Source organism: Mytilus edulis, chromosome 1 (assembly GCF_963676685.1).
Source record: "Mytilus edulis chromosome 1, xbMytEdul2.2, whole genome shotgun sequence".
Classification (NCBI taxonomy): Eukaryota; Metazoa; Mollusca; class Bivalvia; order Mytilida; family Mytilidae; genus Mytilus; species Mytilus edulis.
Window position 1 is genome coordinate 124,057,404 of NC_092344.1, and position 16,033 is coordinate 124,073,436.

General features: G+C 31.1%; 1 protein-coding gene across 4 annotated transcripts in view; it reads left to right on the plus strand.

Moving 5' to 3' along the window:
- The first annotated feature begins 4,322 nt into the window (after positions 1–4,322).
- LOC139505388 (SCY1-like protein 2) overlaps positions 4,323–16,033 on the plus strand; it is an 82,287-nt gene continuing 70,576 nt past the window's right edge. Inside the window, exon 1 of one of the 4 annotated variants that reach the window (XM_071295007.1) lies at positions 4,323–4,926. In XM_071295007.1, coding sequence (XP_071151108.1) covers positions 4,681–4,926 — 246 coding nt within the window. In that variant the 5' untranslated portion in view covers positions 4,323–4,680. The remainder of the gene's footprint in view (positions 4,927–16,033) is intronic. The other 3 variants (XM_071295011.1, XM_071295012.1, XM_071295013.1) reach the window with 3 other exon arrangements.

Below are 16,033 nucleotides of genomic sequence, written 5' to 3' on the forward strand. Positions count from 1 at the left end.
ATACTATCCTTGTCCATGTGGTCACTGGTGGTTCATTGAAAATCATTTCATATCACCTAGTTTTAATATACATTGTAGTTCATCGCTAGGCCTCCAACAATGAGCAAAAAAACACCATAAAAATATCACTCTTTATTATATTATTAAGGGGTAGACTCATATGATCAGACAATTCGTCTAAGTATACTTCCGACATTATAAGACTGCATTGTGTAGCTGTTAACCTTATTTTAAATGTCTGCAGTAAATATCACGTCTAATCTGAGTGTTCATTGATTTATGCCTATATTTGTCTTGGTTTGATCTGTAAACCTAAGAGAATAATTACTTAATTGAGTTGTGATAAGGTAATTAATTAGTTTCAGTGATTACATCAGAGTATGGGGATGGATGTTGATTACTGATGTGAGGGAGTGCGTAATTATAATTTATTGTTTAACAGTGTTTGTACTTTCTCTTGAATCTTCCTTACTAAAACGTTGACCTGAAAATCCATTTCAATCAATTATCTTCATTTGAATGACTTTCTGACGTCTAGAGGTAATAAAATATTTTACAAAGGTAAAATCAGACAATTACGTTAACTATCCATTAAACAAGAAGCTGTTAGGATGACTGGGAATAAATAATTCCTCTGCATTGTTTTATGAAGACGCTTCGAGATGTGTATTGATTTCCTAATTAGAAGTCAGGTTTGTCACTGCAGCAATCTAAATGTTGTAATTATTTTTACACTGAACGAATGGTCACCGTCGCCACAATAAAAAATGTGAAAAATAATGTTATTATCACGTTTCTACTTAATTAAAATTTATGGTGCAGTATTCGTAGATTGGCATTAGCGAAACGCTATTCAATTATACTTATGAGCCTCTTTAGTCGACATGAAATTTGTTTTACATGTTTGGTTTATTGAATTTTAGGTAAATGAATATCGAAATTACATAATAAAATCGAGTTTATCGATAATTGCGGTGAAGCAGCAAACCTGTTTTCCTTTTGTCCCCTTATTTACCAAAATTATAGTACTATTTTTTTAATTTTGTCCTTTTCATGAATGTGACCTACCGAATTATAATAATATTATTTGAATACCGAATTAGACTATTTACCGGATTTGTAATCACATAAGCAACACGACGGGTGCCACATGTGGAGCAGGATCTGCTTACCCTTCCGGAGCACCTGAGATCCCCCCTAGTTTTTGGTGGGGTTCGTATTGTTTATTCTTTAGTTTTCTATGTTGTGTCATGTGTACTATTGTTTTTCTGTTTGTCTTTTTCATTTTTAGCCATGGCGTTGTCAGTTTATTTTAGATTTATGAGTTTGACTGTCCCTTTGGTATTTTTCGTCCCTCTTTTATTTGAACCTATACGTCTTATGTAGGCTGACAATTCAACACGCACAGTTATACGTCATAGAACTGTTATTACAAATAATTTTGATCACAGTTTGTATTTTTCTGTTTTAATGCGAATCTCATGAATATTTACTGAATGTTTTCTTGTTATCACTCATACTTTTGTTGTTTAAAGTGAGCAATTGCGGGACAAATAGAAGATATTTATTTTCTCATGTTTGTCTTTTTTTCCAAGCTCATTAAGTTTGAGGATTAGATTAAGCAAATGTCTTTGTTATTATGTTTATGTTTTTGTGTATTTTGTATTAAAGGTTGATAGTCTTTTGTCAATATGAAATGATCTTAGCATCTTCTATTTGTTTTTATTGACCTATGGTCGTCTCGCAATTTTTTTGAAAAGTTATAAACTTGAATCAACTCTGAAATCTTTCACCATTTTAAGAGATAATTGTAACCACTATTTTTTCAATTTATAAATTGACCATTCGAGATTTGACGTATTTGCTCTTAGTCATCTTTTCGTTAAATTCACATTTACATAAATATATCCGTATTTCAATTTATAGCTATTGTAAATATATTTCTCTTTTGTTATTCTTCTGTATTTAAAAACAGATTTATTTTGCTTTGGTTTTCTATCATGTGTAGATAATTTCCATTCATTTTACATTTGTTACGCCTAGGAAACATAATAAAAATGTCCAGAAACCATATTGGTAACACCCAAGAAATGTTTAATATCCAAAATGAAAATTAAAAGCAGGTGTGAAACGTACGGTATATTCAGATTCTTTTTTTCTTTATCAATTTTTTAGGTACCATTTTTTTACCACATTCCGGTTACTTGTCCGTTCTTCTATCTACCAAAAGTTGAGCAGATGATACACGGATCGGTAAACTTGACAGAAATCTCTTTCTTTATCCTCCACATACAAATTCCTTCTTATCAATATCATTGACAATCTGTGTTATCCGTGTTTTCAAGATTACACTCTTAAGTGTTTTTCGGAGGGCACAAAATGTGTGTCTCTAGTGCTATGCAGATGACACACAGATTCTTCGTGGTTCAGTCAAGTTGTGGTGTATTTATTCTATTAATATACCATTAGTTTTTGTAGTAAACCAAATAGACCGGAAAATATTCGCTTTCTTCAAGAATAACAAAAGATGTACAAATAATGTGAATTCAAAGAATCTTTCATTAAAATATCTTTTGCTAAACTTTTACATTTGTCACTGTATAATAACTTTTAAAGCATTATATTATTCTTCAATTACCAATTTAGTATGCCAAAAAAGTTTTAAAATTATATTTGGCAAGGGAACATCAGTATTTTTGATTCTATTTGAATTGTTGACTGTAATATTTTTTTTTAAATTCCTGTAATCCTTTTAGAGTATTTTTTCGTTCTTGAAGATATTTAAAATCATATTCTCATATTTCAAGTGATATACCAATTTAGAAAACTAAAATTTTAACTACAAAAATTCAACCGTTGGAGAAGCGATATTTTTCATCATATTATCGTTCGATGTGTTTTATCATTTAAATACTAACTCCAAGGAACATCTCTAAGTAAATGACAAAATCAAAAGCTCAAACACATCAAACGAATTTATAACAACTGTCATATTCCTGACGTGGTACAGGAATTTTCTTATGTAGAACACGGTGGATAAAACCAGTACACAAAGTTTGTATTGGTTCTTGTTTCTAATTATCTTGTGTTTTGTGTACGGTTTGTCGGTTTATCTTTACTCTTTTTAAGCCATGCTGTTGTCAGTTTGTTTCAATTTAAGAGAGTTACTTTGGTATCTTTTGCCTGTTTTTCCAACATGAGCACATAGCGAGTCGTCCTGTTTCCTACTATAAGTTGCTCTGTTTTGTACTGCATCGCTACATACGAATCGGAGTTGCTTTTGAGGTGTGTTATATCGCTACACTCTGGTGTGCCTTTGGTGTGTGTTATATTTCCACATACCGAGGTGTCTTTAGTGTGTACTTGTTTTATTTTCACATACCGAGTTGTCTTAAATTGTATTATATCGCCACATACAGAGTCGCATTTCGTGTGTGGTATATTTCCACATATTGAGCTGGCTTCAGTGTGTGTTATATCGCCACATATTGAGCTGGCTTTAGTGTGTGTTATATCGCCACATATTGAGCTGGCTTTAGTGTGTGTTATATCGCCACATATTGAGCTGGTTTTAGTGTGTGTTATATCGCCACATATTGAGTTACCTTTAGTGTGTGTTATATCGCCACATATTGAGTTACCTTTAGTGTGTGTTATATCGCCACATATTGAGTTACCTTTAGTGTGTGTTATATCGCCACATATTGAGTTACCTTTAGTGTGTGTTATGTCGCCACATATTGAGCTGGCTTTAGTGTGTGTTATATCGCCACATATTGAGTTGCCTTTAGTGTGTGTTATATCGCCACATATTGAGTTGCCTTTAGTGTGTGTTATACCCATGATACCGTTATATACTGATTCGCCTTTAGTGCGTATTATATCGCCATATTCAGAGTTGCCTTAAGTGTTTATTATATCGCCACATATCGAGTCCTTTTGCTTGTACTATATCTCCTCACACCCAGTCAGAGGATAATATGCACAAGGTATTCGAAAAAGAAATATGTCTCTCCACTCAGACAAATTGTTCTAAATCGAAGCCGAAGTCATTGCTATTCCTTCCAAATGCCTGTTGATTTTGAAGTCTCTTGTTTCCGATATTGGATAAAGTGTCGATAGCAGCAAACGTGTATTCATCATTTAGCATATTATTTGTAATGCGAGATCTTCATTTAAAATCACAACACATTACATGGAAATATTGGAAAATATATTCTGTCATTTAAATACGATACATCAGACGAACTTCAACGTAAATGGATTTTATCTTTTCTATGGTTGCACATCTTCCATAATTACTACAAAAATCAGATATATACATATTAACAAAACATGATATCAAGGTATAAATATATTGTTTAGAACGAATCCTTATGAACCGTTGCCTTTCTAAGACACCTGAATCCAAATTAAGCAATTATTTGTAATTGTATGGTATGACAGATAGCTTGATTGACGTGACTGTCATTACCAACGGGAACAAATCCGATATCTCATTCACTTCTCCGCTACGTAAATGTTAGCATTGTATTCAATGTTGAATTATAACTTCTAATTCTTCTTGTTTCATCTGAAATTTTATGTACAAAGGATTTCACGTGATTTTATTGGATTTTTAAACTTCTTAAACAGAGGTGTTCAATTGAATTTCTATGTTTAAAACGGAAATAGCTTTATATGGTTGACTTGGAAACTAATTCTGAAGAAAATATCCGAGAGGATGAGAAAAGAAGTTTGTGTTGTAAAATAAAATGTGCCACACCTTTTTGCAGAATGGATATGTTTTCTATCATCAAACAGTCGATCTATGCGGAGGACACAAACCCTATAACCCGATATTTCCAAATAGGGCGACAGGTAGGAAGCTGTGGTCCGGAGATGATATGGAAAATATACGAAGCTATAAGAATCTCAGACCAAAAGGTAAGCTCATTATTTCTTCACAGACTATGTTCGTGATACAATTGAGTGCTATCACAATATGATTCTCATCACATCCTGCGTATTTCTAATGGGCTGCAGTTTAACAAAGTATTTGATAGAGATATTGAATGTATCATCCACTTTTCAAATACAAGATCTTGACGTTTCTGATAATGGAACTTTCATGTTATTTTGGATTTGATAAAATAAAATCCCTTATATCGTATACAAGTTTTGTTAATGTGCTAAAACAGAAATTTGGAAAATGTAAAAAAACAAACACCCATTTAAAATCAACTTACATAAATCAAAAAAGGAATAACTTAGGTAAAACGCCGTCGTAATGTTTTAATTATTTATGGAAATCATTTTATCAAAATTTTATTTAGCAAATAACTAATTTTTAAAACACTTTCAAATCTTCTATTTCTAAATTTTAAAAAAGAAGTGTTAGAAATAAATGTTTTAGAATTGATTGTGATTTGTGAAATCTATTATCATATTGGATGTGTCAGGTACATTCTAACAGATATATAATAGGTAACAAACGTTTTATTGATAAACAAGTGAAATCTTAGAAATGTTTTAATTTCACTATTAGGAAAAACTATACTGCTTTCAAATGGAAATTCTATACAGAAATCAATCTAAGGGTTTCACTTCGAAGAAACTAATCATTGCATTAATGCACTGTTAAAAAGCATAGTATTACAGAAAAGCATGTCAAGATTTGAAAGACGAACTTTTTTATTACCCATTTATGCCCTTTTGATGATCTTTTTTCTTTTCCTTGAAAACCAACAGATATTTTTATATTGTATAATTTTTAAAGGCTGATCCTACAACTTGCTAATGATGATTTTATTTTTTTAAAACCCATTATTGTTGGCCTTACGATGGCCGTTGAAAAAAATCCAACAAAGAACAATAGAAAAATAAATCGAAAATAGATAAAAGAAACAGTATGTAGACCGTTTATAGATATACGAAGAGGTCTTGTATAATGGAAAATTAACTTGTTGTTAACTTTGATGACAGCTTCTATTATAATGTTATAGCTTACAAATTTTAATGTATCTTTACAATCAATCAGAAATGACTGATAAAAAACCAGAACACAAAAATACCTAATAATGATATGATAAATTCATGTTTACGATTTATCAGAAAAATATTATGAATTAAGTTGCATCACCATCTAAACAATATCTAAGAAACAGAACACACTATTATATTTCTCAATTGTTTTTTTATTCATGTTGCAAAAACAAACAAAGAGAACTGATTAGAATTTGAAAGCTCAACAAACACATTGTAAAACGTTGGATTATTGGCCATCAAAACTCGCACGTGTTTACTCAGGATTATAAATACCTTCCCAATCATATGTCAAGCATAGAAGTACCCTCCTCTTTGTCTCGAATTAAAACACGTTTAATATATCAGTGGTTACACCTTTTGAAGATACAACACTCGCATTGTATGTACGCAGGAATAAAAAAAAGTTACATCCTCGGCGGGTAAAATAGCCGCTCATTATGCATCAGGGATAAAACATAAACTATCACTTCTCAGGTTACCATTTCAGAAATAAAATGCCTGCCTCTCATGTCTCATGTCCCCTTCAAGACAAATAATGACCCATCATGCCTTAGGCAACTACTTTTAGTCATAAAGTATCAACCAATCATGTCTGAAGTTGCTACCTCTGGGCAAAACATACCCAGTTGTTATGAAATAGTTTGTATCTATGTGTGTTTGCGTTTGTTTTTTGCTGCACTTTGGTTTATTGTTGTTCCTTAGTTTTTCTCTTAAAGTTTATGTGTTTTCCTCGATTTTGGTTTGTAACCTGGATTTTTTTTCTCTCAATCGATTTATGACTTTTGAACACCGGTATACTACTGTTGCTCTTAGTTACTACTTCTTGGAATAAAGTACCCACAATGCACGTCATAGATTAATATTTATAGGCATAAAAAAAACACCGATCATGTCTTGGGTTACTGTTTCTGGGCATAAAGTACCCACCTATCTTGTCTCAGATTTCTTCTTCTAGGCATAAAGTTACAACAAATCATGCTTCTAGTTACTACCTCTCCTTCAAGTGCACAATCAAGCATTTTTTAGGTTAATTCTTCTCGTAATAAAGAGCATACCAATCATGTGTCGTGGGTATCATATGGCCACCAATCATGTCTCAGATTACCATTTCTGAGCATAAAGAATCCACCAATCATTGTCAGATTACTACTTTTTGGTGTAAGGTACTAACCAATAGTACTAACCAATCATGTCTCTAGTTACCACTTCTCGATATAAAGTACCCATCAATCATGTCTCAGGCTACTGCTTATCGGCATAAAGAACCATCCAACTATGTCTCAGGTTACTACTTCTCGGAATAAAGAACCAACCAATAATGTCTCAGGTTACTACCCCTAAGGCATAAGGTATATCCACAAATCATGTATCAGTTCATTACTTGTGGGCATTAAGTACCCACATTGTATCCCAGGTTACTTCTTCTAGGCATAAAGTATCCATTTATCATGCATGTCTCGGGTTACTACTTCGGGGCAAAAAGTGCATAAAATCGTATCTCAGGTTACTTCTTCGTGGATGATATTCTCTACAAAGAGTAGAAAAAGACGTATGGTGTTCATCAAAATTATTTTTTTGAAATACTAAGGCTAAGGAACAGATTACTTTTGCTGTATTTGGCATCACGTTTAGGAATTTTGGTCCTCAGTGCTCTTTAACTTCGTACTTTATTTGGCCTTTATAACTTTTTTTAATCGAGCGTCACTGATGAGTGTTTTGTAGACAAAACGCGCGTCCAGCGTAGGTATAAAACTTAATCCTGGCATCTGTGATTAGTTTATTTATTAGACACAATCCCATTTATGTAATTGGAACTAATCAGCATATTTCGATAAGTACTGAAAGGTCTTCAAGGATTAAGACCTTCAACAGAATAGGTCATAAATTACAGCAAAATGACGAAGTACTCGTGTGCTGGCTATAGCAATAATTATTTGTATTTGATATTTATCGATTAGTTCTTTATTGTTGAAATAACATGCGCGGGAAATATTTTATCTAAATTTTTAGTTGAATCTTTCACAAGTATACAGTCTCCGTTTATATGATGCCATGATTTGTTTTAGATGTAATTTGTAATTCTTTGTATTTTTTTGTAGTGATTTTTAGACCTTACGTGTTTATCATTGTGTTCACGTTGTAATCTATCGAGTCGTTGCCTCTGTTCATTTTTTTTTAGGTTTTTTTTCACAATTTAAGTTACGGAATTTAACGGTTTGTTGATAGATTGAAATTATGTTTTGACCGTTGCACGTGTGATAAATAACAGTTTTGAAAGTCAGTGTCATTTAATTCATTTTTTTTAGACTAAATATTTTAATTGTTGTTATATGTAAAAGTTTAAAAAAATAATACTTTAGCTATAGCCTGTTTCACTTGAACATTATGGTTTACTAGTATATGGTCATGATTATAAAATAACTGTTATAAACTTTGAATTTTTCACAATACTGATAATTATCGACCCCAGAAATAGATAATCATTGCGGTATTTTGCCAAATCTTTCAACATTTTTGGTCTTCAATATTTTTTGCATTCATACCTTATTTTGCCTATTTTCACTTTATTTTCTCCTAGTGTTACTGTTGAATTTTGTGTATACGAAAAGCTTCGTCTGTAATTCTGGTATCTTACTTTAACTTTAATTCTCTCCGAGCCAGAAGTCGTATAAGGCTCCTACACTGAAATTCCAGCCATGTCTATCTTGTGCCGCTGTTCTGACCATGTTTACCTGTCCAATATTGTTGGTTCTTTTTATCTTTCTCTTTTTCTTCTCCATGTAGTGTTTGGTCTTCCTCTAGTTCTCTTCCCTTTCGGGTTCATTGAATGCTACATAACTTTTGTTGTCTGGTATCTATAATGAGTTTTTTTGGACTCTGGAGCCCTCAAAACGTTTTGAAACTTATGGCTTTAATTACAATATTACCTTACAAGCAGAATGCATAGTAATATTCTTTAATTAAGGAAACAGTAGTTAAACAAATTTTTATGCAGACAAATCAAGTTAACAAACAAACACTGGGGGAATGGTACGTCGACTATGTAAACGAATCCCACTATGCACGCATAAAGAGCATAAACTATATATTTTTTAATTGTCGGTGGGTTTTGTCTGTTTGATAGTTTGCTTGTTTATTTGCTTGTTATATATATTCGTGTGGCCTTGTTGGTATGTGTGTCTTTACTTGTTTTTGTTTGTTCCTTTTCTTTTTGAAAATATACTGTTGAAAAATAAGAACTTATTGCTTAATTTATTCACAATAGTCTAGACTAAAGGATTTGTTCAGTAATGCTATATATACAGTCGAGAGATTGTAACTTTCGTAAACAGCAACATTAATTTTCCCTAAAGTGACATTTTAATTTGAATAGTATTATGTCTTGATTTGATTGACATCCTCCACTGTTACTAAGCACGTGTATTCTAGACGAGCTGATATCTCTAGCAGTTTAGTTTGATTTAGTTTAGTTTCCGGCACTGTTTGTTGTATTTGTTGCGCTATTTTATTTCATTCATTTTACGTTCTTTTTTTTTTATTTAGTTATGTAAGACATTGCAATTCATCTAATCGAATATAGAGGCTCTGTTTCTATGCCAAAAATTACATATTTGGAATACATTTCGATATTTAAGAGCTTTGATGATTTTTAATTCCATTAAACTAACGTATGACCATAATAATCAGTTCAAGTCGAACGCTTCTTACTGATATACACGACAAAAGAATGATTTTTTAATATTGCACAGATTTATCAAATTTTCATTTGTTTGAGTCAATTTATATGGTTGTCAATCCTTTTTAAATCGTACACTTTTAAGTAATAAAAATCAAAGAAAGATTAATAAAACAAGAACAGAATTGCCCAGCTTTCTTATAATGATTAATATTCGCCGGAATCAAGTGAACAAAGGAGAAAATAAATATTTTACTGCACAGAACTAATCAATTGACAGAAATGATAGGAAACATTAGATTCAGTGACGTATAATAAACGTACTTAAAATACCAATGCTTTCTCCTTGGGAACGGTAATCATCACTCCAGTATCTTAGGTTTCACGAGAAATATTCCGGACGGAATATAAGAATAGTTCATTTCATTGGTAATAAAATTTCCATACAATTCTTTTGAAGAAGGTCAATTTATATATGTTTATATGATTATTTAGGTGATAGTGGACTGTTGTGAGTATTTATATATATTTTATTCAGGTGGCAGTAGACTTTTGCCATTTTGTCGTATTGATAATAAATAGGATTTAAAACAGCTTAAGGAACTGTGAGATATCTATAATCTAGTGGTTGACTGTAGTTGACGTCTGGCGTAGCTGGTTTTTTTTTCCTGTTTTCACTCTATAATTTTTTTCATAATAAATGTTCAAAGGTACAAATAATATCATATACGGTAGAACTGCTTACATCATAGAAAACTTGTCGGCGATTTCCCCCTATTTGGGTGATCCTTTTCTATACCGTTATTAAGCTTTCTATGAAATATCTTGTCTATGTTTTAATGTTAGTTTTTTGTTATCATTGTATATAGGTGTGCTCCAGTAATTAAATTGAGATGCTTTGAAATGGTACTTAGTTTTTGTTCTAAGGTGTGCTCCAGTAGTTAAATTGAGATGCTTTGAAATGGTACTTAGTTTTTGTTCTACTAAGGTGTGCTCCAGTAGTTAAATTGAGATGCTTTGAAATGGTACTTAGTTTTTGTTCTAAGGTGTGCTCCAGTAGTTAAATTGAGATGCTTTGAAATGGTACTTAGTTTTTGTTATCATTGTATATAGGTGTGCTCCAGTAATTAAATTGAGATGCTTTGAAATGGTACTTAGTTTTTGTTCTAAGGTGTGCTCCAGTAGTTAAATTGAGATGCTTTGAAATGGTACTTAGTTTTTGTTATCATTGTATATAGGTGTGCTCCAGTAATTAAATTGAGATGCTTTGAAATGGTACTTAGTTTTTGTTCTACTAATGAAACCAGGTTTGTTTTACTTTGATGATATAGTTAAGAATGTGTATCGCCTTTCTAAATGATTAACATGGATACGAAAAATTGAGCATATCCATAATCTTATCCGACACATTATTCCGTGACGACCAACAAGTCCGTCAGCTTTCTTGTAGGCAGCAGGCATCTATTAACTAAATCCCTATCGGAAACTCAACTTCTTGTAATCGATAGTATGCTATGCTGAATGAGTTTTCTGTTTTAAATCAAGAGTGTTTGGAACATTTTTACGTTTTCTGAACTATCATTCATTTTTTATTATCTAAATATGAATAAATCATTTCTCAGAAAACGACAAAAATATTAAAACATTTGGATATTTCATTTAAAATGTATTTACAGTGCAAGATAATATATCATTTGTAAATATTTAGATAACTAACATTTAATAATATCCATCATCATATTGTGCTTTTTTGTCTTTATGGAATATTTTCTCTTAATGCGTAACGCTCATGTTCTATCAAAGCGTTACTAAATACACTAATGAAAACATATCTCAAGGTAGATCTCAAATTGGTGTCAAGATATCAGCTCATTGGTTGGACAATTCTTACAATAATCAACTGGCTAGAGTTCAATATTACCTGGTCTATAATTTGGACATTAACCTCACGCTGTATGAGCGAAATGGGTCTTACCATTTGCACTGATTGCATAAATATTCAATGACCTGTCGAGTATCATTGATTCCTGTTTTACTATACTCATTTTATGTTATTTTCTTTTTTTACTCTAAAGATTAAAGTTGATACAAAAATCTAAAATTTTGGAAAATTTTGCGAAATAGGTATAGAATACAATAATGTAAATTATTGATATTATAACTTTAAACAGACGGCCACGACGTAACACATAATCTATTATCGTCTAATGTGTCCAATCTGTAGATGTATATTAACCTCACGAGAGTTGGTGAGAACGTCACCAACATGAAATGCAGTTGTTGGAATTATAGATCGAATGAAGTTCACAAGCAATAAATATAACCACAGCAAAACAGAATCACATTATTACATGTCTGCTGATCCCAGGAGTGTCAAGAAATAATAAAGAAATTACATTTGTTTGATATATAAAGATAACGCGAGACTTCTGAAACGAGATTTTAAAAGTGCCCACGACAGCATTTTAAGTTAAAATCACAAAAGATTACTCCTTTTCCATGATTTGAAAGGGAGTTGCGGAATTTCAGACAACTAGCAAGTTTAAAAAGGCACAGTTATACTTGATAATTACTCCTTTTTACAAGTTTTATGAATACAACAAATGAAATTTATATAACGAAAACTTAAAGAGGCTAAACAATATCGATAGTTTGTCGATAAACAAAACGAACATGAAAATAACCACACATATACATGATAACTTATTGGTGGGGTTCGTGTTGTTTATTCTTTAGTTTTCTATGTTGTGTTATGTGTACTAGTATTGTTTGTCTGTTGTCCCTTTCATTTTTAGCCATGGCGTTGTCAGTTTATTGTAGATTGATGAGTTTGACTGTCTCTCTGGTATCTTTCGTCGCTCTTTTATTGTCGATTTATGAGTTTGACTGTCCCTCTGGTATCTTTCGTCCCTCTTTTACAGCCCATTCAAGAATTTCAATGACTAATTATGAGGAAAAAAGAACATAGATAACGGTACGAACGAAAACCTTGATGATAAATATCATCGGTATCGTTTATTTGTATTGGACGATAATAACATAACTCCAACATTTGTAACAGCAATCAAAGAAGTTATGATAATAATTGTCATAAAGATAAAAATAAGACGACACTTTGTCACTATCAGAATATTATATTTAGAACAAAGTAAAGTGTAAAGTAAACTGGATTGCTGAATTTCATAAACTGAAACAATCCATTCCACAAAATTGAATTGACATAGTTAAACAAGAAAATTCTGTCAAAAGTAAAGTAAATGTCCAGAGAAATAAGATCAGATGGAAAGATTTTTATTTTGAGACTACATTTTTTTTTCAAATACTTAACTGAGAATAAATTAAAACTATACAGATGGAAACTACTACAGTTTATTGTACCAACCAAAAAGCATCTATTTTAATGAAAAACACTAATAACAGTTTGTGTAGTTTTTGTATCATAGAAGAAGACTATGCTCATTATTTTTTCAATTATTCTTATTTGACAACATTTGGCAACAATAAACGACCTCTTAAAAAAAGAGTAATTTAGATTTTCAAATATAATTACAACACATGATATTTGGATACAAAATTACAGACAACAAGTATTACTCAATTAATTTTTTGATTACAATTATTAGTTTTTCAATTTATAAGTCGTATTATGTATCTGAGCTGAAAACAAAAAAACATAGACGTCTACAGATTTTTTGTTAATGAATACACCAAGAGAGTAGATACCAATATTAATGGACATAAGACAATAAGTCCAATGTTACTTTCAATAAAAAGAAACATAATCAATGAATAATTTTTTTAAATATTGTTAAAAAAGAGTTTTGTAAACAAAATGTATGTCAATTAATTTAATCAGCTGATTATTCCCTAGGTAGTCAGTGGATTGTAACAGGGTACGTCAAGAGAAGCTTGGAATCTTGATAGTGTATGTAACAAGCAATATTTGATGAATAAAATCATTATGTAGTTCAAAATTTTTTTTAAAAATAAATAAGCAAAATAAAATAATATAACAATGACTTATGAGTTTCATTTCTCTTGGTATTTTCCGACTTTTTTTTAACAATAAAATCTTACGACACAAGCAGTGTAATGATATTCATTTAATAATGAGCGTATCGATAAATATCTGACAAGAACAGAAGAATTGTTTTGTTTGCTGTCAATTTTACGAGTATTTGTCAGAGCTCACCTATTTTGTTCGGTCTTTCACGTGTATTATAGGTGCATACAAAGGACACACATGCGATGCTTAATGCATTATTCTTATATGTGATTTACTGAGAGCCATCCGCATTTGCAAAATCCTTCTTGTACTTATGTACCTGATTAATTTTTGAAAAATACATTGCTTACTTCTCACATTGATTAAACACTAGCATATTAAAACTGTATTGCAATCGACAAACATGTAACCTCTCTAATGAAATACAAGAAAATATATGGTTTTTGTTCAGCTGTATTTTTTTTTTATTCAGCTGTAATTGTTTGTCTCCTACTTAAATTTTGTTTTGTATTGCCTCTTGATATCGTCTTACTTTTGTTTAAAAAAAAGACATGATGCAAACATTTGATACAATACATAAACACAAATTTTACTATTATTCGTGGACTGAGAATTGTTTTCGAAGTATCTTTATGCTTTTTCCTAATATGTTTTAAAGATTGTACTCATAGAAATACTATCTTATATATGATAAATAAAGGCAACAGTTCAAAAGTTATCAATCGATTGAGAGAAAAACAAACCGGCGTTACAAAACCATAATTGACAAATGAAGGAAAATTCAGCAGGTAAGATGCAAAACTTTCATTATATCTGAACACTCGTTTATATTTATAAGGCCACACACGCAAAAATCAGAAATAATGAAACATTCGCAATTACCATTATTAAGTTCAAGAAATTGTGAGAAATAACGATATAAATCTGTATGGTTTTATTGATTTTGTATTTTACATGTCATATTTAGTGTCATACAGGAGGAGAGTAATTAAAAAAAATTATGAAATAACGAAAAGGCAATAATTACGAAACTGTTTCTGACGAAATTCTATTCTATAACATGTAAATCTGTCATCTCTTCCTTTGTTAATTAAAGATTTTTTTTCTTTGGTTAATATTGTTCAATAGTTGTTTGTTTATAACAAAACTCTGTAGATAATGAAAATGAAATAGACCATGTAGTGAAGTATAATCTTCAACATTTCGAACCAAGTGAATTACTGACATTCCGTACGGTCGATGCTTTATCAGATTGTTCCTAGATAACGTAGTATTAATAGACATGTTTACTATGTCCATATAATAACTGTTATTTAATTCCTACCATTTTACTGTTAAGTATCAATGTAAGAAAAACGATCATAGTTTTCAACATATGGTCTACAACTAACGGAAATTTTCAATGTTAATTTCTAAACCTCCTCGAATATAAAAAATGTAAAATGAATTTAAGATTGTTATTTGGATGGAGCATCTTCCTATATCTATCAAAAGAAACTACAACAAAAACTGTCATTATTTAATTGTTTAAAGTGATACAACTACTAAAAAGTGACCGGTGACAAAAAAAAATCAGAAATGAAAAGGGATATTTTAGTTGATGGTGGACAAACAAATAACAAGGCATCCCGATGACATGACTTGAGAATGCTTGTTGCAAACCAATATTTGTAGACGATATAGTAATAACCTAACTTGGGAATTCAATGCAATTGGTCCTGATTCAAATCCATCTTCAAGTATGATTAGACAACATGTTGGCTCGTTGAGTTTAACATACAAAGTATAATAAATCTACAAAATAATCATAATTATGTCGGACATGCTGGTATTTTAAGATCTAAGACCGTGAAAGCATATCATCAATGAGTTGTCATGAAATAGAAGTTTCTTCATAATAGATTTTATAAATGGAAGAATTATAACGCAATATTCTTTCCACTGGAACATATTCTAACGGAAAAAATGGCATAACATAATTGTTCCAACAGGACAGATTGTTTGGCCTAGTTTATAATATAGTTTGCAGGGTTAATTTCTGGTAGGCGGAACAAATATATTGATAGAAAGATGTCATGATATAGAAGTTTCTTCATGAGAAAAAAACACCACTTAATCAACCAATACTATATGGTTATCGTAAAACGTAAGCAGTGTCGAAGTCGTATTTTCCTCACAATTCGACAGAGACGTGTTTGTGATAGAAACATATACCCCCATGACACTTGAAACAGTCGTAATTTTGAAAAAAAGGACAATGTGGTCTTGTTTCATAGGCATTTTAACTCAAGATCAAAATTTAGATTTTTATCCACTACCATGGG